This window comes from Pelophylax lessonae, assembly GCF_965119305.1.
Source record: "Pelophylax lessonae genome assembly, chromosome: 1".
NCBI classification, from domain to species: domain Eukaryota; kingdom Metazoa; phylum Chordata; class Amphibia; order Anura; family Ranidae; genus Pelophylax; species Pelophylax lessonae.
In genome coordinates, this window is record NC_138768.1 from 752,366,731 (window position 1) to 752,392,944 (window position 26,214).

General features: G+C 44.0%; 1 protein-coding gene across 3 annotated transcripts in view; it reads right to left on the reverse strand.

Annotated features, from left to right (window-relative positions):
• Nucleotides 1–1,091: 1,091 nt before the first annotated feature.
• The window catches only part of TMEM33 (transmembrane protein 33), a 62,799-nt gene continuing 37,676 nt past the window's right edge, over nucleotides 1,092–26,214 (reverse strand). For all 3 annotated transcript variants that reach the window (XM_082270724.1, XM_082270726.1, XM_082270725.1), the window contains exons 5-8: nucleotides 22,269–22,336; nucleotides 19,774–19,907; nucleotides 13,946–14,029; nucleotides 1,092–1,567 (exon numbers count right to left, since the gene is read on the reverse strand). In XM_082270724.1, coding sequence (XP_082126850.1) covers nucleotides 1,438–1,567; nucleotides 13,946–14,029; nucleotides 19,774–19,907; nucleotides 22,269–22,336 — 416 coding nt within the window. In that variant the 3' untranslated portion in view covers nucleotides 1,092–1,437. The remainder of the gene's footprint in view (nucleotides 1,568–13,945; nucleotides 14,030–19,773; nucleotides 19,908–22,268; nucleotides 22,337–26,214) is intronic.

A 26,214-nucleotide genomic window follows, 5' to 3' on the forward strand; every position in this document is an offset into this window, starting at 1 on the left:
AGGAGACAAGACACAGACAGGTGGGTTTTGTTTATTACAGAGAATAGAAAACAGTTTAACCCCTTAACTCCCACACCTGAGAGGTGTTAAAATTACATGCTACTTAGCGCTCATGCAACATAATATGAAAAAATATATAAAGGGCTATTAAAAATGTCAACATCAAAGTTGTTGTAAAGGCTGGAGTTTTTTTTTTACCTTCATGTATTCAATGCACGAAGGAAAAAAACCTTCCGTGTGCTGCTCCCCCCCCCCCCCCCCACAGCCCCCCTAATACTCACCTGTGCCCCCCTCTCAATCCAGCGATGCGCACAGGAGAGCAGCGGTGGGGAACCCGAGAAGAAGAGGATTGGGGCATTGCACAGAGCAGTTTAGTATGACGTTTTCTTTTTTTTTTTTTTAACACAAAATAATAAAAGTTTAGAATCACCTTAAGCACACCTCAGAGAAGATACTGCAACTCACAAACCAGAACAGACTGCAGTTTTTATTGAGTAAGGCTGAATCACATACACAAAGAATGTCACAAGTCTGAGGTAGTTTTAAAACAAGGCGTATCACCAAATAAAAACATATATAAACATAGGAAGTATCAATGACTTCTTTTATTATTATTATTCATTTTGAATGAAAAATATGGAATTTCACTGTAAGGATGACTGTTGATATAAACCAAGAGCTAACCTGTGCATTAAATACAAAAACAACCAAAATCATGCAGTGATCTTTCACCGAATATCATTAAACTAGAGAAGGAGTTATTTATTATGAATGGCAAATGTATGAATTTTATTGCATTTTTTTTTCCATTTTTTTGTACACTCTGATAAACAAACTAAAAAAAAATACAATGAATTTGACATCTCAGAAAGCTAGATACCCCAAATGCTCTAAAAGTATTTGTTTCCTATACTCTAGTTTATATTTCAATATCAGTCTTTATACAAAGAATATAAGTGGGACGAAAAAGTAAAATCTGTTTAATATACACAATGTTCAATCTAGTGTATTCCTGTGAAATTAGAACTAAAACATTTAGACTTCACTAGCTTTCATTCACAAACAGTCTGTTCCTGATAAATTTATCTGTGCATTTCTGCAGCTCGGGGCAGGGAAACCTGAGGCTGCAACTCTATAAGGCGATCATTGGAAATCAGATCCCTGATAGTGCTCAAGCAAGGTTTGGTACTACCATTTGTATTATTTTCAAAAAAGAATGAAGTCTACATTCACTGACTGGGGACACTGTCACAGAAAGAACGCTAAGATACTGTAACAAGATGTTTATAAAAAGGCATTAGGAGCATCTTTTCGCACGGACCAGTCTGGATGCCGTTAGGTTGCAGTAATTGTAAAACGACCGTATTATCATACAGAGAGCAGAAATACCAGCTGCTAATGCTCATTTACATACACATTGTATAATTTAAGAATAAGTTATGCAACAGTCGGTGCCAGTCTGCTGATAAAAGCAATGCTGCTGAGACACAGTCTTCTGACAAAGTCCGGACATGCTGGTTTCATAACTATGTGCTCCAAGATAATCCTCAGCTCTGTGAACAGAGTCCTGTAAATGTGGAATTAAAACACAATTATTTGTTAACAGTCGGTTTTGAAATAGTACTTTACTGTATAGATAATCAATTTGTTGTAACATAAATCTATCGATCAAGTCCCCCAAAACTAATATTTACATTTTTGTTCGATGCCGTAGAGCAAAAATATCATTTGTTTCTTTTAGTCTCTTAAGCTAGCCATAGATGGAATCAAATTTCGGCCAGTTCAGCAGGGACCAGCCAAGATTTAATCCATCTATAGGCAGGCTGATTGTTGTACCCATGGATCAACTTGGGTACAACCAACCTGTCGGGTTTTTTTACTTATTACTGCCAGCTGCTATAGCCACTAGCAGTAATCAAGTTCTGCCACCTAGGAAGGCTCACTGTGCCCCCCTGGCGGCAGAACACAATAGCACTGCGGGAGACATTTCCCCCCTTCAACACTGACTGTGTAACCCATGGTGGAAGGAAAGAAAATTACATCATCTATATGGCCTGCTTTAGGGAATTGGGTGGTGGGATCACCTGAGCCCCAGGGACCATTACAGGTATTATGAAGGATACAGCAAGAGGAGTGGGAACATGGGAACACTGAAACACTTCTCTTGTCCCAAAGACATAAAAAAAAAAAAAAAGCCATGTAGTGACTCATCCAACCAGATTTTTCCTATGCCTGAAATGCGACTTGGCATCTCCTAACCTTTTAAAGTAGTTTTAAACCCGCCATGTAAAAATAAGCTCTCAACGCAAGTTCATGAACTGTGTACACAAAGTGTCTTCTTTATCTGCTCTTCTTTTACCATTTTTATAACATTTGCGCAATCCATTCAATATACACTTATTGGGATTTTTTTTTTTTTACCAAAAATATGTAGCAGAATACAAACTGGCCTAAAATGATGAAAAAAAAAAAAAAACACAATCTGTTTCTCTGATGTCCATTGACAGATGCAGCCTCATCTTCATGAGCTGTGTGGGTTATGCTGCCACCTGCAGGAGTAGTCTAGGCTGTACATTAGTACAAAGTTTTAGCATATACACGCCCACGGGGCTGTCCCTCCAGACATAACTCCCACAGACACAGCCCAGCACATCAGTTTAGTTGCAAGCAGTGAAGACACAAAAACCAACCCCAGAGGGGCGGGTGCTGCGTCTGTCAATACACATCAGAGAAACAGATTTTACGGTAAGTTCTTACAAAAATCTTGTTTTCTCTATCGTCCATTGACAGACGCAGACTCATCTTCATGAGCTGTGTGGGACGTGCCAAAGCAGTATAGGTAAGAGGGGTGGGAAAAACGCAACCAGAAAGTAACGTAAATCCAAAGGCTAAATGTAGCCAACTGGGTAACAGGAAGCTCAACCAAAACAACATGAGCTCACCCAGATAAAAGAGAATAAGAAAAAAAAAAAAAAAAAACATTCTCTTATGAAACAGCAGCCTGCAAAACCTTGTGGCCAAAAGAGGCATCCGAAGAAGCCAACAAATCCACCTTGTAAAATTTGGTAAAGATTGCAAACTTGTACCACCGAGGCCTGATGGCGAAAAGCCCAAGAGGCACTCAGCGCTCTAGGAGAATGCGCCTTCACGGGGAAAGGAGGAACCTGACCCTTGAGTGAATAAGCCTGAACAACCATCTGCCTGATCCACCTTGAAATGTTCGCAGCGGACACATCCAAACCTTTGCGAGGACCATTCGTAAGGACAAAGAGTGAGTCCAATCTCCTAAAGGACTCAGTAACCATCAGATAAACCCTTATCGCCCGAACGACATCCAGAGATCTGTGGTCATCTCACAAACGCTATTTGTATGGTTATGAGTAAGCGACTGGATTTGTCGTGAAACGGGTCAACCAAATACCTGTCCCATGTCTTACCAGTCATGTATTGATGTCTGTGATGAAGAATAAAAAATACTCCCGTTCTTGGATTTCAACTATACCGGAGTGCGGTCACTACTTTGTCTGTGATTGATTCACATCCAGAGAGTGCAGGGCAATCTCCTTGGGATGTTGAGGCTTAGGACATAAGGAAGGCAACATGATGTCTTCATTAATATGAAAATCCGACACCCCCTTAGGAAGAAAGGACGGTTTTGGCCGGAGGACCACTTTATTTCTGTGGACCACCAAATAAGGCGGACAGGAGAGCTCTGCCAAATCAGAAACTCTGCAAGTAAAAGTTATAGCCACCAGGAAGACGACCTTCTGTGACAAGGAAGGCAGAGAAATCTCCCTAATATTCTCAAAGGGAGGCTTTTAAAGAACAGACAACCAGATTGAGATACCAGGGTGGTAATGGGGGGTAATGGGGATCTCCTCGGAGGAGCCAGATGACGCACCCCCTGGATGAAAGTGCAAATCAAGCTATTAGTAGCCAATGGACGTTGGAAGTAAATAGCTGAGGCCAACACCTGGCCCTTAATAGTTCCCAACACCAAACGCTGCTCAACCCCTTTTTGTAAAAAGGCCAAAACCCTAGCTACAGAAAACAAGCGAGGGTGCAGTTGATTTCCATGTACGATGATAGATCTTCCTGGAAGTCGACTTCCTTGCCTTCAAAAGAGCCAGAAAGACCTCTATCCTTTAACACCTTGCTTTCAACAGCCAGGCTGTTAAAGCCAGCGACCGTAAAGCAGGATGGAAGATCGGTCCTTGAGATAGTAGATTTTCCCGCAGAGGAAAACGCCATGAAGGATCCACGACCATCTTTACCAGCTCTGATTACCAAGACCGCAGAGGCCAGTCTGGTGCCACCAGAACGACCGAAATTGCCTTCCATCGCCACCCGGTGCAGAAACTGCGGCAGGAGTAAGAGCGGAGGCAAGGCATAAATCAGTCGATACTGGCTCCAAGGAGCCACCAGAGCGTCTGTGGCGTCGCCCAGAGGATCCCGAGACCTGGGCACAAACCGCTCAACTTTCCCGTTGAGGCTGGACGCAAAACAGATCAAAGTCCGGGGTCCCCTACCGGACACAGAGGAGATGAAACGCCTCCGGATGAAGGGACCATTCCCCTTGATCCAACACCTTATGACTCAGGTAATATGCCTGCCAATTCTCCACACCTGGAATGTGGACTGCGGAAAGAGCCGAACATTGGTTTCTGCCCAAATCAGAATCTTGGCCACCTCCTTGGCTGCCAGAGCACTCTTGGTGCCCCCTTGATGATTGATGTATGCCACAGCCGTGGCCTTGTCAGACTGAATCCGAACCAGAGAGCCGCGTAGCCGACTCGTTCAGTGAAGCAGGCAGAGCTGGATCGCGCTCAGCTCCAGAATATTGATCGGCAAAGAAGACTTCCGTTGCTCAAGTCCCCTGGGCACAGAGCTTCCCCAGCACTCCACCCCAGCCTGACGTCCATAGTGACCACCATCCAAAACACCAGCAGGAAGGATTTCCCGTGGCACAGGACAGAAGACTGGAGCCACCAAGAAAGAGCCGCCTTTGTGAGATGGCTCAAGCGAATCTTCTGGTCCAACGACCGAGGATCTCTGTTCCATTTCACCAGAATCTCCTTTTGCAAGGGTCTCGAAAGAGACTGAGCAAACCGACTGCTATGAAGAAGGTCGACACCATCAGACCCAGGGCCGGCATGCAACCTGCAAGGAGGACTGATCGGTCTCCATCAGCAACCTGACTGCTTTTTGCAGCTTCTGAAGTTTGTCCAGGGGAAGAAAAACCCTCGCCAGAGCAGTGTCGAGGGTCAGCCCCAGATAAGTGACCCGTACTGAAGGCGTCAGAGCAGTTTTTTTTTTTTAATTGATCATCCACCCTAATTTCTGAAGGGTCTGAATTGTGATAGAGACATTGCCCAGCAGATCTGATGTAACAAGGCCAGCACTGGGGCCAGGACCTTGGTAAATACTCTGGGAGCCGAGGCAAGACCAAGGGGTAACGCCACAAATCGCTGGTGTCCCTCAAAAATGGGGACGTGGAGATACGCATCTTTGAGATCAATGGAGGCCAGAAAATCCCCGATTCAATGATGCCACCACTGACCGAATGGACTCCATTCAAAACTTCTGCACCCACACAAAGCGGTTCAAGAGCTTTGAGGTCCAGAATTGGGCGCACCTTGCCCTCTTTTCTGGGCACCATGAACAGGTTTGGATAAAAACCTTGAGATTGTTCCTGCAAAGGAACCCGCACAATCACCCCTTGAGCCAGGAGATCTTGCACAGCCCCAAAAGAAATTTATGATGCTTGGTACCTTACTCCTGCGCTCAGAAACAGGGCTCCCAGACTACTCCTGTCACGGGACTTATACTTGGCATTCCCAATGGCTAAACCTTGCTTCCCTGTACGACCGGGATGGTCGACATAGCACTGCAAACAAAAACACAAAGAAAGGGTGCACCAGCCTAGCGCATTATCCTCAATAAGGCCTTTATTTATAACAAATTAAAAGAGGTCTACTCACAAACGGGTGATGTAAACCAGCATATCAGATTCAAACAGCGAAGTCCATGATTATAGAGTCCACAGTTTCAGTTTTTGATGTTGGTTAACGTGTTTCGTGGCTACGCCTCTTCCTCAGAGCCTAGGGACCATACCTGGCCTATTGGTTTATATAGCAGAAGTGATTCCAAATAGCCCAAAGAGGGCTCCTCCCTTTTGGGTGTGGTCACCGAGGTGTTGTTAACTCTAGTCACACCAACACTTCTTTGTCAATACAGAAAAACCTTGGATAAATCTATAATTCTACACATTCCTTATGCTGCTGATCACGACCATAAGACATGATACACAGTAAAAACTATCACACTTGCTGTATAAAATCAGATTATATATATATATATATATATATATATATATATATATATATATATATATATATATATATATATATATATATATATTCTCCTTATATGTAAAAAACACCTTTGTAATAAAATCAGTTTCTGTTAATCTTGCACAGCCTCCTGCAGATCCTTCAAACACCCTGGAGACATGTGAAGATTTGACTGAAAAAACCTGTCCCCTGGACGGGACCAGAATTCGATCTTGTACCCGAAACAAATCAGTTCATGAACCCATTCGTCCTGAATGAAGTCAGTCCAGGGTTCCTGAAAGAAGCGCATGCGTCCCCCCACCCCTGAACCGGGTGAGGGCACCCCTTCATGCTGAAGAGGACTTGTCAGCAGCCCCTGACTGACCGTCCTTGGGTTTGCCCCAATGCTTTTTAACCCCTACAGAAGCTCTAAACGGCTTACCTTTTTCTTGCGCCCCAGCTGCACGAAAAAAACACGCTTGTGAGAAGTAAAAGAAGGACCCTGCATAGTACGGGGAGTCTTACCCTTGGAGGATTGAGGAAAAAAAGAGTACTCTTCCCACCAGTCAAGCCCTTGATCAACTCATTAAATGATTCGCCAAACAAACGCTCTCCCAGAATAGGGAGGTCAGCTAGGGCCTTCTTAGAAGCTTGGTCAGCGGATCAGCTCCTCAGCCAAACCATGCGTCTCAAGGCAATGCCCACGGCCGAGACCCTGGCCACCAGGGGAGCCGCATCACACAGGAACACCAGAGCCTTGATTACCTGGTCCAACAATTCCAGCTGTTCTGGAGGAACAGTCTCGGGGTCCAAAGACTCCCGCAAACCCCTAATCCATGCCGTCACCATCTGGGAGACTAAAACAAACAGACACAAACACCGGTTTCAAAATGGAACCCGCCAACGCGTGAAGATAGCGGGAAAGGGATTCCACCCGCCTATCCACCGGGTCCGTAAAGACCGGGGAATCTTCCATAGGCACAAGGGTAGATTTGTTTAATCTGGAGACAGGATGGTCCACTTTAGGTGGCACCGTCCAACGGTTGGAAACCTTTTCAGCAAAAGGATACTGGCGTTTAAATGGTTTTGGTACAACTAACACATGCTTAACGAGCCGCCATTGGTCATTCACAATATCGTGAAAAGCGTCGGGACAAGGGAAAACCTTGCCAGCTTTCAGAGACTTCTGAGAGCCGAAAGCCACCCTGCTGTCCCATCCCTGCCAGCGTGGGCTCATCAGCCAATTTTAAGGTATCCCATACAGAAATAATCAGGGCTTCCACGAAAGCATGTTCCCGCGCTGCAGCTGAAGAAGACAAGTGCTCTTCACCATCTGACTGCAAGGACAGCGACCCCTCAGGTAGGGCAGCGTCTGGAGCAACCACTTCAGCCTCTGAATCAGAGGACACCTCCATAGATGGAGAAGGCAGCGGCCGTTTATGGCTATCAACCTTTTTCATGACTAAATCAACTTTAGATGGCAGGCTTACCAGAGCTGCTGAAATCGCAGCCAACGACTGCGATCCGGACTGTCCGGGAGTCGCACAGAGTGGGTCTGAGGGTGATATCACAGTTTGGGACTCCATAGTGCAATTTGCAAAAACCGAAGTACTGTCGCTTTAAGAGCGCATATCGCAGCACCAAACACCACGGTCTGCAGGGAAACCCTTTAAACAAAAGTGACAGCAGAATGTGCAAGGATATGTCTGCAGGGACCCCAAAGTACTGTACCACCTCAGACAAACCATCCTGATCGCTCCAGCAGCATGGAGAGAAAGACAGGTAGTGACCTCAGTCAGCAGTAGGAAACATATGCACAAGAAGTGAGGTCGCCTGAGGAAAGGTCACGCTGCTTAGCATAGCACAAGAGCTACACAAAAATGGTTGCCCATACAGATCAATAGGAAGCTCAGGGAAAAGGGCTGCCCCATACAAGTTTATGGGAGAAAAAAAAAAAAATCACATTGCCCACACTTAAGATGGCGGCACCCACGGCGAGCCATGCGGCAAGGGACCGACACATGGAGGCCTCAGGAACCACAACAGGAACCAGCGAGCCCAAGGTACCATGTCACCCCCCCCCCCCCCCCAGGGCGCCAGGCTCTCCAGACACACAGCCACCACAGGGACAGGGAAGGATAGGCCACACAAACTGGGCAACGGGCAGGCCAGGGGGATCTTTTGGGAGGCAGAAATCCCATTATCCCCAGGAGAGGGCCCACATCCTCCCAAGGCCAACAAGGGCAAAGGGGGACAAATTTACTCACCATAGCATGGACTGGGTGGGCTCCGCTCCGGGCTGACTGCCTTCCACCTGCTGCCAGCCGAGTGGTACGCTGCGACTCAGGGCATACCAGGTTGTCGCGTCCCGGCGAGGCATCCGCTTGCAGGCTCGTCCCCATCCAGAAAAGGGACACTGTCGTGACTAGGCCTAGGTCGGAACTATAACCTGCTCACACTCGTAGGCCTGGCTGGGGGGACCATAAGGATCTAGATTATCCAGTGCGAAGGCCCAGCCGGCATCGTTTCTTGTACATCACCAGGAAAATTCTTCCCTGAACACTAGCTAGCAAGTGAGTAAAGAGAAATAAAAGAAAATACACTGAAAAAGAATAGAAAACACTAAGACCAGAGTCCCAGCAGGAAACCTAGGTCCTACTCTTTCTCTAGGCAGAAACAAACTGATGTGCTGGGCTGTGTCTGTGGGGGGTTATGTCTGGAGGGACAGCCCCGTGGGCATGTATATGCTAAAACTTTGTACTAATGTACTGCCTAGACTACTCCTGCAGGTTACATAGTTACATAGTAGGTGAGGTTGAATAAAGACAATAGTCCATCCAGTTCAACCTGTGTAGGTGTGTGTGGCTGTAATCATCTCACATAGCCCTTAATGTCCTGATCCTTGAGATGTAAGTCTAAGAGTCTTTTGAAAGCCACCATACTACCCGCAGAAACCACCTCTTGTGGTAGACAATTTCACAATCTTGTAGCCCTAACAGTAAAGAACCCTCCTCGTTGCCTGAGGTTAAAACGCTTCTCCTCTAATCGCATTGTATGTCCTCGAGTCCTCATGAAATTCCTTCGAATGAACAGCTTTTTTTCTAAGCTGAGATCCCCATTAAGATATTTATAAATTGCCATCATGTCCCCCCTCAGACGTCTCTTCTCCAGGGAGAATAAATCGAGCGATTGCAGCCGCTCTTCATAGTTAAGGTCCTCCAACCCCCTAATCAGTTTAGTTGCCCTTCTCTGGACTCTCTCCAGCTCCAACACATCCTTCCTGAGGACTGGCGACCAGAACTGGACAGAATACTCCAGATGCGGTCGGACCAGAGTTTTATAAAGTGGAAGGATTATAGTCTTATCTCTGGAATACATCCCTTTCTTTATGCATGCTAATAATCTGCTGGCTTTGGCAGCTGCCCCTTGACATTGCATGCTGTTGCCTAATCTATCATCAACCAAGACTCCCAGATCTTTCTCCATTTTTGATTCCTCCAAGGGTTCCCCTCCTAACGTGTATTGTGTTTTTAGTCCCCAAGTGCAAAACCTTACACTTCTCCAAGTTAAACCTCATTTGCCCTGTCGTTGCCCACTCCGTTATTTTGTCCAGGTCATTCTGTAGGATATCTGCTTCATGCTGTGCAGTTATTGCCCTGGCCAATTTTGTGTCATCTGCAAAAACTGATAACGAACTACTGATCCCGTCCTCAATGCTGTTTATGAATAAATTGAACAAGGTGGCAGCCTAACCCACACAGCTCATGAAGATGAGGCTGCGTCTGTTCATGGACAATAGAGAAAATTCTATTTTTCTTTATTGGGAATGTTGTATGGCAGAAAGTAAAAAAAATATATTTTTTTTTTCAGAATTGTCGCTTTTTTGTTTATAGCGCAAAAAATAAAAAAAATCGCAGAGGTGATCAAATACCACCAAAAGAAAGCTTGTGGGGGAAATAAAGGACAACGGTGCATTGTCTGACTCGATCAGAGTGAGCCCCCGGAGCCGATCTGTCTATTGATGCAGTCACAGCCTGATTGCCTGAAGTTTCAAGACATTGATCAGTAGTCTGGATTCTTCCAGCGTCCAACAACCCTGAGCAGAGCTCAGACCCAGGACACCTCCCCACCCGGACAGACTGGCATCCGTTGTTACCATTGTCCAATATAAGGGGAGAAAAGATTTGCCCTGTTAAAAAGAGTTGGACAGCGAAGCCACCAGACCAGGGAACCCCTGGTTTCCCAGCTCAACTGAATCAGATTGTCCAGAGACGTTGGACACTTGTCCAATTTCACCAGGATCTCCCTCTGGAGGGACCTCGTATGGAACTGAGTAAACTGGACTGCCTCAAAAAAGGTAGACACCATCAGGCCCAGCACTCACATGCAAATTCTGAGGGAAGACCTCCTGCGGAACAGTACAGATGAATCGCAGCATGCAACTTCTGGAGTTTTTCCAGAAGAAGAAACACTCTGGCTAGAGCTGAATTCAGAGTCAGACCCAGATAATCCAATTTTCTGGATGGAATCAGGGCAGACTCTTGGTAGTTTAGAAGCCAACGGAACTCCAAGGTTTGTTTAGTGATCTCCACGTCGTCCATCAATGCAGATGAGGATTCGCCTTGCAAGAGGAGGTCGTCAAGGTAGCCCAGCACAGCAATCCCCCGCTGACGTAGCAACGCCTGAACCGGGGCCATCACCTTCATGAAAACCCAAGGCGCCGAGGCGAGACCAAAGGGTAATGCCATAAACTGATAGTGCTCCTCTCCCACAGCAAAGTGGAGGAATTGCTGGTGTCGGGCACATATTGGAATGTGCAAGTAAACATCTTTGATGTCAATAAAGGCTAGAAAATTCCCCGATGTAGGGATGCCACCACCTTGCAAATGGACTACATTCTGAATTTCTGTACCCGCACAAAACAATTCTGGGCCTTGAGGTCCAGAATAGGATGAACCTTTCCCCCCTTTTTTGGGACCGGTAACAGGTTTGAATGAAAACCTTGAAACCGTTTGATACTGGAATTCCCTGAAGCAACAGGTCCTACACTGCCCCGAAGAGAGATTGCAGCCAGCGTTTTGTTTTGGGCGTTTTTCAGGAGTTTTTTGCAGGTGTTTGGAGGTAGACATTGACATCTAACAAAAACGCGTGTAATCTGCCAAAAAAGAAGCTCATGTACTTTATTGAGCTTTAGGTGTTTTGCTTCAGGTGACAAAATGCTCATATCTGAACAGGGGCCATTGAAATTAATAGGATATAGCTTGTTTGACATTTTGAGACTTTAGAGATGAGCATTTTACGAGCTGAAAATCGCTCAGGTGTGAACAGGGCCTAAAGATAAAAAAGAGGGAAAAACCCCATTGCTGTAAACCTACCACCAACCTAACCCTTCTAAACAATAACTAAAGTTAAAGCTTCATGCATCCATGAATGTTTTTTTTTTTTTTAGACTCTTGGATATCTATGAAATCGCCAAACCAATTGCCTCAAAAAAATAAATAAATAAAAAAAATAAAAAATCGGGGTTTCAGTATTTCCCTAAGGAAAGGTGATAGGGTTTTTAGATATCAGAAGATACAACAAGCTGCTGTACTAAGCTTTGTTTAGGCCCTCGGTTCACACCGATGCAACTTCTCATGCAATTTGACAGTTCCAAATCACATGACAAGTCGCACTCCATTGCCGGCAATGTAACCATTTATATCGCCACAACTCATGTCGCGGCGATTATAAAAAAGGCTCCTGCACTACTTATAGCTTATTTCATTGCAACTTGCATAGACTTCTGTTAAATGAAGTTTATAAAATATAAAAGCAATAAAATCGCACTGATGTGCAGCTTTAAAAATCGTGCTGAAGTTGCGCGATTTCAAATCCACACCAGTGTGAACAGGGGCTAAAATGGCATGCCATTTTTTTTTCATCTGGAGACTCAATTGAAGGTATACTCATTCAGAAATAAGATTTCACAGCTACTAATGAAGCGTGTGTAAATAGTAATAAGGAAAGGGATCAGGTCAAATGCTACTTCTCATCTTAATTTGTAATCTCAAAAGAAACAGCGCCAGGGAAAAAGAGAATATTTGCAGCTAACAAGGTAGGGTAAGGTGGTCTCCCATCCAACTACTAATCAGACCTGACCCTGCTTAGCTTCTGAAATAAGACGAGTGCAATACAAGATGTAAACACAAAATTACAGTGCCTAAGTGATCAAGAATGAATATAACAATTCTATAATGAAAAAACCAAAGTGTAAATATTATAGCTATAATAAAAACGTTACTTTAAGAAGTGCATAAAAAAGTCCCACAAACATGTGACTCTTCTTAGTGGTAAATAAATAACTCCAACAGTTATCCATGTACAGTGTTCATTCAACAGTCTGAATATATCACAACGTGTTTCTCCAAATCACCACCTTTGCACTCTCACCAGTATTAAGCTGCAGCAGACAGCGTTTTTAGCACAGACAATGCATCATGGTATGGGAATCTATCCGCACTGTAATCCTACACTCGCACAGGGGGCCATCAGCACCACTTATATATCAAGCCTAGGACTTCGGAGCTACAAAAAAAAAAAAATCTATATAGTGTAGTGTAGTCTATTATTTGTAAATTCAGCATCTATCCATCCATTAAATCTATACACCTGTACACAAAATGTACAGGTATAGCAGTGTAAATCTACCATATGAGGACATTCACCTACTAAGATGGCCACCGGTCCCAGAAATGGAAGCAGCAGCATGACATCAGCACGTAGCTCCTACAGCACGTTACGCGCGTATGCACATCTTCAGAGGATAGGTGGTGGCTTGGAGCAACACGTGGTGATATTCTCGGACTGTTGGATGAACACTATACATGGATAACTGTTGGAGATATTTATTGACCACTAAGAATACTTACGTTTGAGGGACTTTTTATGCACTTCCTAACAATTTGAATACAGGGCACTTTCATCCCCTTCCTGCCCAGGCCAAATTTTTCTCCTTCACTGATGTGGGCTGTTGAGGCAGCACTGATGATCAGTGTAAATGTGCCTTGTCAAAATTGCAGATTACCGGCTCTCCTTTACTCATGCTGTGACAGCGTGTCAGGAAAGGAATGCCGATAACCAATGATCGCACGGTAAAGAGCCATTGTGATTGGCACTTTACTGCGATCAGCTGTGTTTCGGACACGGCGATCGCAGAACATGCCCCAGGGGGCAAGCAGGGGGGTGGTTCTGAGAGGATGTCCATGGACACCCTCCCAGAACTGGACAACTGTGCTGTAGCCTTCTTTTGGTTATAGCGCAGTCTGGAAGTAAAGTCACGTTTTTGTTATAGGTATATTGTTTACACTTTGGTTTTATTATTATAAGATGGTTATATTCATTCTTTATCACTTAGGCGCTGCACTTTTGTTTAAAAAATTTCTTTGGTTCTGTGAAAGAAAGCAGAGTAGCCTGATAAAGGGTGTGTGTTTTTTTCCCCCTTTTCCATGCCATTGTTATAGTCTTCCTGTTCGGACCAGCTGAATCTTCCGAGGCAGCCAATTGTTTCACTTTCTATCCTGAGCCAATCTAACCCTTTGAGCAGCTTTATGTATGGGGCACAATCAAATTACCGGCAGTATGGATTTCTTCTGGAAGTATAACGCAGTGTCAGGAATCTGTAGTAAATAAATGGCTGTAATAGGCTCCCTTGACCGCTGAAAAACAAAAAACACAGATATTGTTAAAGGGGGTGAAGAATTGTTTTGTATAATTTTTCTTTAAATTCGCAACTAGAAATAACATACTTTTTTCAAAGGATATTTGGTGATATGGATCTTTGAAGTGTTTAAAAGATTATTCTGAGACTACTTTTATTTTATACAAGACAAGTATTACACTGGAATTGCGCAGCACTCTTAGATAAGAATTTCTGGAAGACTGGTTAATACTCCCTCTACGGCAGCGGTTCTCAACCTGTTTGGCACCAGGGACCGGTTTCACGGCAGCCATGGGGGGGCGGCTATTCATGGAGTCAGCCCCCTTTTTTTTTTGCAGCACAGTCCCCCCCTTTACATTAGTTTCCTCAGTGCCCCTTTACATTAATATAACAGGGGCTGTCATGTAAAAGGAGACTGCTCTGTAAGGGGGGCTGTGATGTAAAGGAGACTGCACTGTAAAGGGGGCATGTTATATAAAGGGGAATGCACTGCAATGATTACAGTGCCCGTTTACAGTGCAGTCCCCTTTATATTACAGTGCCCCTGCCCCACCAGGCAATGTCATTTTATCAGCAGGGCAGGGGGCGGGAGGAGCGCTGCATTTCAATTCCCCCCATCTCCTGCCCCACTGATTGGATGACATTGTCCACCAGGTGTGCTGAGGAGTCGAGAGAGGATACACACACAGGCATGGCTGCACAGCAAGAGGTGAGTGGCAACCGCGGTCTGTGATAGCCCTGTGCTGACAGCAGCCGCCGCTCATTTCCTGCCATGTGGCCTGGTAATCAACAGGTCGTGGGCCACGTTCCGCGGCCCGGGAGTTGGGGGGTGTCCTGCCAAATTTAACAAAATTTGGGGGGGGGGGTAGACTGGATATCGTGTTTCAACTCTTGTGAGCAACCTTGCATAGTCAGGTTGAAAAAGACAAGTCCGTCTAGCTCAACCAATAAAAAACAAACAAGAAAACACAACCATACAATCCCATATACACAATCCTATACCCACAGTTGATCTAGAGGAAGGTATAAAGCCCCAGCAAAGCATGATCCAATTTGCTACAGCAGGGGAAAAAAATCCTTCCTGGTCCCCCAAGAAGCAATCAGATATTCCTTGGTTCAACTTTACCTATAAATGTTAGTACCCATTTATTTTATGTACACCTAGGAAATAATCCAGGCCTTTTTTAAATCAATCTACTAAGCTGGCCAGAACCACCTCTGGAGGGAGTCTATTCCACATTTTCACAGCTTACGGTGAAGAAACCGTTCCGTATTTGGAGACTTTTCCTCTAGACGTAAAGAGTGCCCCCTTGTCATCTGTGATGACCTTTAAGTGAAAAACTGAACACCAAGTTCACTATATGGACCCCTAATGTATTTATACATGTTGATCATATCCCCCCTTAATCTCCTTTTCTCAAGAGAGAATAAATTCAGTTTCTCTAATCTATTCTCATAGCTGAGTGCCTCAACGTCTTTTATCAGTTTGGTTGCCCTTCCCTGCACTTTCTCCAGTTCCCCGATATCCTTTTTGAGAACTGGTACCGAAAAGTGAAGTGAATATTCCAGATGAGGTCTTACTAATGATTTGTACAGGGGCAAAATGATATCTCTATCTCTGGAGTCCATGCCTCTCTTAATACAAGAAAGGACTTTGCTCACTTTGGAAACCGCAGCTTGGCATTGCATGCTATTATTAAGCTTATAATCTACCAGAACACCCAGATCCTTCTCCACTATAGATTCCCCCAGTCCCACTCCCCCTAGTATGTATGATGCATGCATATTCTTAGCTCTCAAGTGCATAACTTTACATTTATCAACATTAAACCTCATTTGCCACATAGTTGACCAATGAAACAGTGCATGGAGTTTGGCTTGTAAGTTGGAGACATCCTGTAAGGACGTTGATCCACTGCATAGCTTGGTGTCATCTGCAAAGACTGAAATTGTACTTTTAAACCCAGACCCTATATCATTTTTCAAGATATTAAAAAGTAAGGGTTCAACCTAGTGGTATTGACTACACCATTCTTACCATCGATTTTCCCAATATACAGTTTCTGTTAGGTCATAAAGGCATTCCTATAGATGTAAAAATGCTGTTTCTCCCTTTGTCAATGTTTACTGTATACAAAGAACACCTTCAAAATCACACAATGTTCTGAGGCTCTTTTTGAATGGTTTTATTTATATTTACAGTACCTAATCTCTTTACCTAAACTTGTGAATCCTGCTCTTATATGTTACTGTTAAATAGTATTTCTGTGGCTATTGATCTGTATGATGTAAATATTGTACCATGTAATGATGAATTCAATTTAATAATACAAATGTACTAAAAAAAATAATTTGCATCTCTTTTTAATCCAGCAAGTATGAAATACATATTTAGCCATTTCATATTTACCAATTGCAGACAGTAGGTGGTACATTCCTCGTAACAGCAGAAGCTTTGTAGATAACAGTTTCTAAACTGAATATTATAGGTTTATAAACTGAAATATTGTTGCAGTTTTTATTATTTGTATAAATTCCCTAAAAATATACATTTAATTCAGGGCTTTCCAATAAGATAGCCCAGCACTAGATCTGCACCCGGTGACAGCTCCTGCAGGTTTAAAATATTAGAACACACTAGCTTCAAAGTCAGTAGCAAAACAGCAAATTCTAATTATTGACTGAAATTGCCTGTATTGTTACCAAAAGTAATTGCCATGTACCTTTTCTTATTCCATGGATAAGTAATAGCTCCTCCTCCTTCCCCAATAGAGGTAGGTGTACCTGTAGAGCCAGTGGACAAGCATAGTGTGACATAGCACAGAGGAGGGACGTACGTCCCCAGTCTGTGCACTCTGTTGCAGCAGGCTGATCCACCCCCCCACAGGCTGTGCCTGCAACAGCGCTGGACAGGGGCAGGCGTGGCTTCAAATTTGACTACAGGAGATACAGGCACTCCATGCGTGTGCATGGCATCCTGCATCTCCTAACCGTGATATCAGGGATGCAAACTGACCATGCCAGCACAGATCTGCTTCTGTTGTTGGCGTTGTTAGTTTGAAAAAGGGCTCCAGGGGAACTGGTAGCATCATCAGGTACTTTGTGAGAATAGATAAAAAAAATAAAAACAGGCAGGGTACCAGTTTTTTTAAGAACTTTATAATTAAGCCAACACATATAAGCAAACATCATTGTAAACTAACATATACTTAGACAATACATGTAGACAGCCCTTTCTGCTTGAAGTGGGAGTGGATTCCTTCCCACTAGTCATTCAACTTAATGTGCAATCTAGGATTGTGATAATGAGTCTGTGATAATGGGCTGTGCCACTTAGAAGTTGTGTGTCCTCTTCTCTGGTCTCCTGCCCAGCTGCTGCTATCATCCTCACAAGTGGGAGGTGCTGCAGATCGGCACAGAGTGCGGGAGTCCTTTCAAGTTAACAAGCGGGTAATCACCGTAAGCAGCTGGAGCACCTCCAGCAGAAGATCTGTAGCACCTCCTGCCTGGCCCACTGTAAGGATGATACCAGCGCTGGGCGGGAGAGGACAGTCAGGCTGATAAGTGCCTTTGCTCTGGTAGGGTGCAGGAGAGGAATTAACTAAAAGGGGCGTGAAGGGGATTGCAGTGTAATGGGGCACTGGGGTCAATTCACTATCGTTTACCGCATGCGATAATATAGTCATGCAACTCATTTGCATAAATTACTGCATGCAGTAAAAAAAAGTCCTATTCACAAAAAAAAAAAAACAAGATTATGTGGTATTTACTGCAAAAAATGTGCTGGTAAATAATGTTTAAAAAGCTTTTAAAGCGTTTGTTACCCTAAAAAAACTGACCACAGCGTATCATGGCTGCTGAGTCCCGACACCATGATCAGTGTACATGCCTCCGTCATCCACAGCCCTGCTCTCCTCTGTCCTCCTCCCCCCTCCCCTCCCTGCCTGTCAGCTCCGTGTCAGCCCCCTCTCCCCTCCTGCTGCAGCTGAAATAACCGAATATGTTATGTTATCCCCTTTGTTTTTGAAGCCTATGTGCCACTGTCTATGTGTTTTATAAAAAAAATGCTGTGAATACCTTATTTCAGTGTGCTGCTTTGCGATCATGTGACTGGCCGGCTCTCTCTCCCCCCTCTTCTCCTCCCAAGTGACGTCAGCAGGAACATCTCGGCCCTGCCCCCTGCAGTTGTCAGATGGGGAGCGGAGAGAGCCAGCCAATCACATGATCGCCAAGCAGCCACCCATACCTATATAAAAGAACTGTCAGTCGTCAAGGCAGGCATTTGGAGGTTTGCCTCAATGGACGGCGGAGCAATTTTTTTTCCTTTTTTGGTCCGCCGTGCAGCGTGAATGACAATGTATTTACATCGGGGGACATTTTTTTTTTTTTTTTAAATAAAGGCCTTGTCAAAAACAGTGTGTTTATTTTTGACACTCTTTTTTAACCCATACTATTTTACATGGGGGGTGGGATCTGGGGGTCCCCTTGTTAAAGAGGGCTTCCAGATTCTGATAAGCCCTCTACCCCCGACCCCCACAACTACTTCACAGGGTTGTGGGAATGAGCCCCTTGTCCCCATCAACATTGTGCCCCTGCCCTAAAGCATCAACCCCCCCGTGTTGAGGGCATGTGGCCTAGTATGGTTCAAGGGGAAGCTCTCGCTCGCCCCCCCCCCCCCCCCCCATTTCTGACCGACCGTGCTGCATGCTCGGATTAGGGTCTGGTAGGGATTTTGGGGGGGGGGGACCCCATGCTGTTTTTTTGTATTTATTTTGGGGTAGGTGTGGGGTTCCCCTAAAAACCATAAAAGACCCTAAGGGCCACACTGTTTTTTTTTTTTCATAATTTTTAATGCTCGTCCTTTTTTTTTTTTTTAATTCAGCTGTCAGCGGGGAACTCGCTAAGCTATTCGTTGTTAAGGACATGGCGGCAAACTTCCCAGACCGCAACCTGCTCAATGCGAATGCAAATTAAATAATGCGCTAATTACAGCTAAATCAATCAAATAACGCATTCTATATTTAAACACAAAATTCTTAGTAAATTGCACTTTTAAAACCGGTTTACCAAATGCGTTATTTTACTGCATTTTTTGGCGAATGAATTGGCCCCACAGTGATGTTTAAAGGGGCACTGTGATATGTAATGGGGCACTGTCATGTGTAATGAGGCGCTGTAAAGTGGCACTATGACATGAAGGGAACTGCAGTGTAATGGGGGGCTGTGATATGTAATGTGAAGTGGGCTGCAATGTAAAGGGGCACTGTGATGTGCCAAGGGACACTATGATGTGAATGGGGCTGCAATGTAATAGGGCGCAGTTTCATGAATAGAAACTGAGGACACTGTGGGACTGTGATATAAAGGGGGAGCTTGTGATGTTACGGGGAGTTGTGATGTGAAGGGGGCGGGGAGTGAGAACACTGCCATAATGTGTTTTAGTGCAAGCATGAGATTCTGACCTCTGCCGCAGGAAAATTTTACCAACTGAACCTCCATGAATTTTAATTCAAGACCCCTGGCCTGGAACCTCTGTAGCAACACCCCTCCTAGGCTGGATATTTTATAACAGCAAACAAGACAGTAGGATCATGTGACCTGATTTCAGAAGATGATTTTCAGGTACTTCCACAATGCAATTTTATAAGTGAAGGTTTTAACATGTTCCTCTACTATACAAACTGTCTTATTCTGGAGCCTTGACTTCCACTTACAACTCAGAAATGATTAAAGAGGAGTTACCTGAGCAGCATAAAAACAGTTGCAGGCATTAAAAAGATTTCATTACAAGCGATGAACTTCAGTATATTCTGCTGATTTGCATTAATTCTGTCCAGAAGAGACCTGACAAATGCCATGCTGTTTGCATCTTTGGCCTAAACCGAGAGAATAAAATACAAGGTTTAATTATGAAAGTTTAATCATTAAACAAAGCATCAAGAAAAGCTCAGATCCAAATTTTAGTAAACCCAGATCTGCATGTTTTACTAAACAATTTCAAAAGCATATGCAAACACAAGGTATGTACTTTTCCACTTTAAGGGCCATGTCAGATTTGTCCCGCCATCAAGTGACACTTTTAACTAGTCTTTGTTGTTCCATCACTAGAAACTTAGTTTTTAAGCATTTCAGGAAGCAGCAGACAGCCATTCAGTAGTAATCAAGCTGTCACTGGTAAACTGTAAACCATGAAAATAATTGCCCATCTGACATGATCCCAAAGGTGAACTTCTCCTTCAAAACACTCAGTTCTCATCACACAAAAGTCCCATAGTGCCACCACAGATAACCTTGTTGTCGGGGCTTGTCCAGCACACAAACCCTAGAGGTACAATTGGGAGATCCTCTGAGACTATTGCTCCCAAGCTCCGGATATTGTCTTCTGCTACAATCTCTATAACTATACCTGGGTGAAACTCGTTACAGTGCGAGTCTCCTAGGTAGGAATTCCCATGTGCACTGTTTAGCTGAATACATTTTTTTGCAGGAAGTCTTTGGCATCCAACTCCTTACAGGATGTCTAGTGGTACATTGCTATCAATATGAACTTCACTTACTAAACTTTTCTTTATTTTTGCTTAACAATTCAAATCTCATAAATTAATATTTTATTTCCATTTGCTGCTCTCCCCAAAAGGCACCACCCTAAGAACCACCCAACGATCACCAATCAGAATGTGGATACCATTTAACAGGCACCTGTTTTCAGCAGCTCCTGCAGGTCCAAGGCAGGGTGCAACTTGGAACAGCCAGCTTTACTTTGACAGCCAGCATCCAGCATTAAGCCCAAGTACAGAAACAAACAATTTGGTCCTGAGCCTCTAATGCTTTTATAGATTGCTCCAAAAGAGCACTCTGTAAAAGCAAAAGTTGCCAGAATACTTCCACATTTTGTTTACATCAGGGACACCAGGCTTCTCCCATTCTGTATGGGGAGTGAGTCAGTTGTTCTAGCCTGGGCAAGTCTAGATCAGGTCTCCATTGACCAGATCCACATCTTTCTTGGAAAAAAAAAATGCACTATAAGCCCCAGGTCCATGATCTGGATGATAGATGTGTTTGGAGCGCAAGCATCAAATGCTCACAGCAAACACAATCTCATTCAAATTTTAGCGAACCTGTGAAAAAGTCTCCTTTGTGCCAATATGTGTTTCTAACAATTTACTCTACCCATCCCCCCCCCTTTCCTAAAGTATAACACGTACATTGACTTTTGCGTTCTGGAAAATACGCCCATACATGTGCATCTGTAAATGCAAGTACAATTGATACCCCTGTACAACTTATTTTTTAAATTAATTCTTATGGGCAGAATTATTCAGCAGCTGGAGCACCTGGGTGCTGAAATACAGGAATATTTTACGTCTGAAATGGCCCCAAAGGAGGAAATCATCTCTGCATGTAGCATCATTGCTGCTACATTAGGAAACGCTCAGCACTTTTGTACTGTGAAGTCTAAGGCCATCAATTTGAGCAATAAAACTTTTAAATGCATTTTTGCCTATGGATCCAGACTTTACATGGCTAACACAATATATAAATATAAATATAAGTGGATCAGTAGTATAGATCAGTGGTCACCAAACTTTGACCTCATGAACCACTAAACTGCCAATTTTGAATCCCACGGACCACTAAAATTAATTTTACACACACACACACACACTGCTCTGACTCCCCTCTCTGGCCCCCTCCCCCTACACTCTGCATTACAATGCTGCCTCACACTGACTTATCATTGGATCTCACCACCTTAACCAGCCAAGTACTTGGGCTCCATGCTCCCTCCCACAGTCTGATCAGCGCTGCCATTGGAAGTCCCCTCCTTCTTCACCTCCCATTCTCTGCACTACTCCCAGCACCTCCCTCTGAGTTCACAGGAGCTGGAACTACAGAGGAGGCATCAGGTATCAATGCAGTATTGACTGTCAAAGCACATTGGAAACAAGATTGTGCGGTATACATTCGCCACAAAGTTGATTTGTGGCAGAACTCCTGGGGACCGTCAACATTTTCTTGTGGACCATCAGTGGTCCATGGACTACTGGTTGGCAACTGTTGACATATATTGTCTTAAGCTTGATAAATAATGTGGGTAAATGACTAAATAATACTAACTAAATAAAATAACACAGAAGGATACACAGAAGTTCATGTTAGTAACAGCATATGTTAAGTTCCCAGGTTATTTCTGCTGTGCAGTACAAGCTGCCAAATGCTTCGGACAGAATACTTACATCCAAGACTTTTTTTGTCCATGACGATGCATGAAGCATTGAAAAGAGCAGAACGGGAAAGATGCTCACTGAAGAAAGTCATTAAGAAAAACAAAACATGAATAATTTCTCTTCAACTTCTACTTGATGAGTTTTTTAAGCCAACCTAAACAAAAGACAGCCCCTCCTGTCCTGGAATGTTCTGTTATTTTTCCCATACATTCCAATTGTGTGAATGTACTTTTTTTTTTTTTAAATCTTCTCATTGGGAAAAAAAAATCCAATATATAGATTCTTGTTTAGGTGATTATGCTTTTATATAAAAGCAACAATAAGTAAATGAGTGCAGCAATCCCAAAGGCAAACCTGTAAATGACAAACATGGAGCATACCATTTTTCTTAAAAGTTATTTGACTGAAAGACATGACTATGGCCTGGCTTTAAAGAGGAAGTAAACCCTCCTCGGGAAGTTGTACCTATAGGTAAGCCTATGATAAGTCTTACCTATAGGTACTGTAAATATCTCCTAAACATGTACCGTTTAGGAGATATTTACCTTTAATGCAGCCAGTGACATCACTGGCGCATGCGCTCTGAAGGAACGGCTGATCGTGCCGTTCCTTCAGAGCCCCGTGCCGTGACCGTCGGCTCCCACGCGTGCGCGGGAGTGACGTCACTGCGGCTTCGGCCAAACAGATGGCCGGATGCCACGATCCCGGAAGACGGGCGACTGAACATGTCGCTCGTCATACAGGTGAGTGAGCGGCACGGCGGGGGCTCGTTCTAAGGTAAGTATTTCATAATGAGCTAGTATGCGATGCATACTAGCTCATTATGCGTTTCTCTTGCAGGTTGTAAAAAAAAAAAAAAAAAGAATTTTAAACGAGTGTACAACCTCTTTAATACTTTGACTCACTGACCTGGAACAGGCAACGGAAAAATAAAAAAGTCCTGATCTTGCTTTCACATTAGTAACTGAACATTCTGAAACAAAAGGACCAGCAGGACAGGCAATCCACCCTTGTAACCAGTCTTCTTGTTTCTTTTAATGACAGTTTTTATTTTAAAACATTTTCAAACATCAAGTAGATAAAATGCTTAAAGGGATGCTTAAAATTAAAAAAGTGTAGTACAGTAGTCACTACCAAATCTGCATGCTGTAACAGAAAGCTGTAGAAACTGATACACTATTATATTGATTGCGTATAACAGTGGTCCTCAACTCCGGTCCTCAGGGCCCACTAACAGGCCAGATTTTAAGTATTACCTTGGGGAGATGCAGACTAGAGTACTGCAATCACTGAGCAGCAAATGATATCACCTGGGATGTATATCAGTTATCTTTCAAACCTGGCCTGTTAGTGGGCCCTGAGGGCCAGGGTTGAGGACCACTGGCGTATAACATAACAGATGTAACAAAAGCCTGTACTGACATACATATTATCCTCCCTCTAAACAGCTTAAAGTGGCTGTAGAGGGTGAAGGTTTTCTACCTTCATGCGTTCAATGCATGATGGATAAAAAAAAAAAAGAAGAAAAAAACTGGTGTACTGCTCCCTCCACCCCCCCCCCCCTCAATAGTCACCTGAGCCCTATCTCTATCCAGTGATGTGCATGCGAGCCTTGGCTGTCCTGGATAACTCTCTCCTTATTGCCTGAGACACAGCAGCAGGAGTTATTGGCTCCCACTGCTGTCAATCACAGCCAGTGAGCCAACCATGAGAGAGCACGAGGCAGGGCCAGGCCGGCACCCGCCGATCGTGAGGAGAGAGACTGGACGGAGCCCTGCATATGTTACTAGAAATATGTAGCAGAATATTATTTTGGCCTAAAATAATGAAGAAATTAGATTTTAAATTTTTTTTTTTTATTGGATATGTTTTAGAGCAGAATGTTTTTTTTTTTTCTTTTTCAATCAAATACCACCAACAGAAAGCTATATTTGTGGATGGGAAAAATGACAAATTTTATCGTGGTAATGCGTTGCATGACCATGCAATTGTCAGTTAAAGTAACGCAGTGCCGGATCGCAAAAAATGGCCTGGTCAGGAAGGGGGTAAATCTTTCAGTGGTCAGGTGGTTAAAAAGAACCGCATCACCAAAAAAAAAAAAAAAAAAAAAAATTAAAAATGAAAATATTAAAAGTAACACCCAAGCACATAACCCCCTCCCGCCCAACCCAAAGGAAACTAAGGCCCCACCCCCACATAAGAACAAACAAATGTTGGGACGCCTACTCACGAAAACACAATTTGCCATACACATTACATATCACCACACATGCCAAAGGGAGAGCAAAACCTGTTGGGGGCTTTTAAAGTGTCGCCTATGGATAATAGAGTACTGAAGTTTGTCACTATTTCACAGATGCACCTAATTTTTAAGGTTTGACATGTTCGGTATGTACTTACTAGGCACAACCTCATCTTTTATGTTTTACCAAAATTTGGGTAATATACTGTTTGTGTGCACTAAAAATGGATTTTTGTAAAATCTTACCGTAAAATCCTTTTCTCTTAGCTCATCGACAGACGTAGTCCTCGGTGATACACCACCTTCGGGTTATGTTACCTCCGCAGGAGCAGGACTAGACAGGAAATTAAAAAGCTCTGGCCACACCCTAGGGGCAGTCCCAGAGGGTATATCCTCTCTCTCTCTGCCTCAGCAAATCAGTTATGTGAAAAAGCAGTGCTTAGAGAATTTAACCCAACCCAACTCCAAAACAGAGGGGCGGGGACTACGTCTGTCGATGAGCTAAGAGAAAAGGATTTTACGGTAAGATTTTACAAAAATCCATTTTTCTCTAGCGCTCATCGACAGACGTAGTCCTCGGTGATACACCACCTTCGGGACGTCCCAGAGCAGTATCACAACTGAGGGGTGGGAAAATGGAAATCAAATCCCAATCTAGAAGGCCCAACCGGTGCCAACTAGAAGTTTACAATGCTCATCCTTAATGATGAGACTCAACCAAAAAAAAGAGAAAACAATTTTTTTTTTTTTTCAAACAGAAAAAAAAACCCTCGAGGTAGACCACCGGTCTCCTCAAATTGCGGCCTGCAAAACCTTGCGGCCAAATGAGGCATCCGCCGATGCCGTCACATCAATTTTATAGAATTTTGTAAAGGTATGTACCGACGACCAGGTGGCCGCCTTACATACCTGGACCACTGACGCCTGATGGCGAAAGGCCCAGGAAGTACTGAGCGCTCGAGTGGAGTGCGCCCTAACAGGGAACGGAGGACTCTGACCCTTAATAGAATAAGCCTGTACCACCGTTTGTCTAATCCATTTGGCAATGGTCGCGGCAGATGCAGGCAAACCCTTTCTGGGGCCATCCGTGATCACAAAAAGTGAATCCGTCTTACGGAATGATTCCGTAGCTTTCAGGTATACCCTGATTGCCCGAACCACATCTAAGGAATGCAACGCATGTTCCCGATGATGCTTGGGCTGAGGACACAAGGAAGGTAGTACAATATCTTCATTCAGATGAAAATCTGAAACCACCTTGGGAAGAAAAGATGGCTTAGGATGAAGTACTACCTTATCCCTATGAATCACTAGGTATGGGGACTGGCATGATAATGCAGCCAGTTCTGACACCCTGCGAGCAGAAGTAATAGCCACCAAGAAGGCCACCTTCTGGGATAGAGTAAGCAAGGGAATCTCCCTGATGTTTTCAAAAGGAGGTTTCTGTAGAACCGACAAAACCAAATTAAGATCCCAGGGCGGTAAGGGCGCGCGGACTGGAGGAGCCAGGTGCCGCACCCCCTGGATGAAATTCCGCACCAAGGATTTGGTAGCTAAAGGCTTCTGAAAGAAGATTGCTAATGCTGAAACTTGACCCTTGATGGTGCTCAAGGCTAGCTTCTGCTCAACCCCTTGTTGCAAAAAAGCCAATATTCGAGTCACCGAATAGGTACGTGGAGGAAATCCTAAAGATTCGCACCACGCAATATAAGT